General features: G+C 36.3%; 1 protein-coding gene across 1 annotated transcript; it reads left to right on the top strand.

Moving 5' to 3' along the window:
• Nucleotides 1-535: 535 nt before the first annotated feature.
• LOC101243818 (protein RETICULATA-RELATED 3, chloroplastic) lies at nucleotides 536-2,146 on the top strand. The gene has a single exon (XM_004246923.5). It carries the CDS (start codon nucleotides 808-810, stop codon nucleotides 1,879-1,881), a length of 1,074 nt encoding a protein of 357 aa, XP_004246971.1. The 5' UTR covers nucleotides 536-807; the 3' UTR covers nucleotides 1,882-2,146.
• Nucleotides 2,147-2,351: the final 205 nt, after the last annotated feature.

The raw sequence follows: 2,351 nt of genomic DNA, 5'->3' as shown, positions 1-2,351 counted from the left end.
TGGTATCACCGTATTTGTAATCTTATTATGAAATGAAAATTAGTTTGTTAAAATGGTTTGATTATCGCTAGGTAATTTATTAATCACAGATAAATATGCCTTTAACAAAAGATTACAATAAAAATATTATATAAACGGAAAAAAAGATCCTACGATAAATAAAAGGAAGAAAACTTTTTTTTTCTGTGTTTATGGACAAGACAATATATATCTAAGATTGTGAGATTATAATAATTTTCATACTTGAAATATAATGTATTTATTAATTAAATCATGGTTAAAGGTTAATTTACAAAAAATTAAATATTAATTATTTATTTTAATTTATGATACATGTCATTAATCTAAATAAAAACTTCCGAAAAATAAAGTAAAGAAAAATGGAGAGGAGCTGGATGAAAAAAAAAAAAAAAGCTGTCTCGTCCATGTATTATTTTAAAAAAAGCTGTCTCGTCCATGTATTATTTTATTATAGTTGAGATATTTTAGATCCACTTTTTATTAAAGCGTGATATTTTTATTGAATAGTGGCTGTGAGTGGCTGTGAGTTGTGAAGATATGGAAAATACATAAATAGGACAAATCTATTTCCTACTAAGAGAAAAATGATGAAACTCGACCCACCCGGCCCTCCCTCTATTTAGGGTTTTAGATTATTTTCTACCTTCTACGCAGAAATACATTTCACCGTCTCTTTTGTGCACATTACTGATAGTACAACAAACCACTCCAGTCCTCTCTCTGTCTGCAAAAACTAACCCCTTTTGCTGAAATCACTCTATTTATCTTCTTCTAGTAGGTTTAAAGATGTCGGCGGTGGTTCAGCTTCGCTGCTCTTCACTTCCAGCCCACTATCACTATCAAACTCTTTACTTTTCTGCTGTCAAACCCTCATTTTCAGACAACAGCTGCGTCAGAAATCTCAGCTTTAACCCATTAACTACCAGCCATGTGGGTTCTAAACAATTGCTTATTAAGTATCAAGTTCCTTGTGCTGGGTGGGGTGGTGGTGATGGAGGAAGCATTGGCATTGGTGGTGGTGGCGGTGGTGATGGGGATTCGGGTGATGGGGGACATTCAGATGATTCCTTGAACAGTTTTGGACCAATTGGTGCTTTTGTTAATGGCTGGAGATCTAGGGTTGCTGCGGATCCACAATTCCCTTTTAAGGTTCTTATGGAGGAATTGGTTGGTGTCACTTCTGCTGTCATAGGAGACATGGCATCACGTCCTAACTTTGGCCTTAATGAATTGGATTTTGTGTTTTCCACACTTGTCGTTGGTTCCATTTTGAATTTTGTGTTGATGTATATATTGGCACCAACAGCATCTGTTTCTAGTCGAGCCCTGCCTTCAATTTTCGCCAGTTGCCCACCAAGTCACATGTTTGAGCCTGGGGCTTACAGTTTATTCAGTAGGGTTGGGACATTGGTCTACAAAGGAACTCTCTTTGCTGCAGTTGGATTTGCTGCTGGACTTGTTGGAACTGCAATTTCTAATGGCTTAATCAAGATAAGGAACAACATGGATCCTAATTTTGAGACCCCAAATAAGCCCCCTCCAACACTTCTAAATGCTGGAACATGGGCAACTCATATGGGTGTCAGCAGTAATTTAAGATACCAAACGCTTAATGGAATTGAGTTCTTGCTAGACAAAGCTCTTCCTCCAGTTGTTTTTAAAACGTCCGTTGTGGTTTTGAGATGCTTGAATAATGTTCTTGGGGGAATGTCATTTGTCATGTTGGCAAGGCTGACTGGTTCTCAGAGTGTAGATAAAGGGGAGCTAGTTACTGTGAAAGATGATGGAATAAAGGTAGAGAAAGAGAGGTTGCTGAATCAGAGCGACAACATACAAACTGGTCATTCTGTTTTAAAGTGAATCGGCTTTGTGTGTATCAATATCTTTCTAGTTACAATCCCTCAATTCAGCTTAGTCAGTTTTTGCCCCTTACTATGAAAGTATGAATTATGATCATAAATAATTAGTAGTATTTAGCTTCTCTGACTTCATGTCCTTCAGGAGTTTTGAGTTTGTGTCCTGTCTAGCTTTCCTTTTCAGTGATGATAGAACCAGTTATTTGTTGGTGTTGATTATGATTTATGTCCATTTGTATGTTAAAAATGACATTCATGCTTGCAACTGACACTACGCCCAAATCATGTTAAAGGGGAAGTAGCACCGTTTTCCCGTCCTGCAGCATACATAATTTCTTTTATTGTCTTTCGTTACTGCTGATATAGCTATAGTCTTGATGGTGTATGGGTTCTTTCTTTTTATGGATATACATATTTTAAATGAAATTTTATGAGTGTTGTACTAAATATAGTATCACTAGAATTAGTTGTGGC

The sequence above is a fragment of the Solanum lycopersicum genome, chromosome 9 (genome assembly GCF_036512215.1).
Source record: "Solanum lycopersicum chromosome 9, SLM_r2.1".
Lineage (NCBI taxonomy): Eukaryota > Viridiplantae > Streptophyta > Magnoliopsida > Solanales > Solanaceae > Solanum > Solanum lycopersicum.
This window is presented reverse-complemented; position numbering and strand designations above follow the sequence as displayed.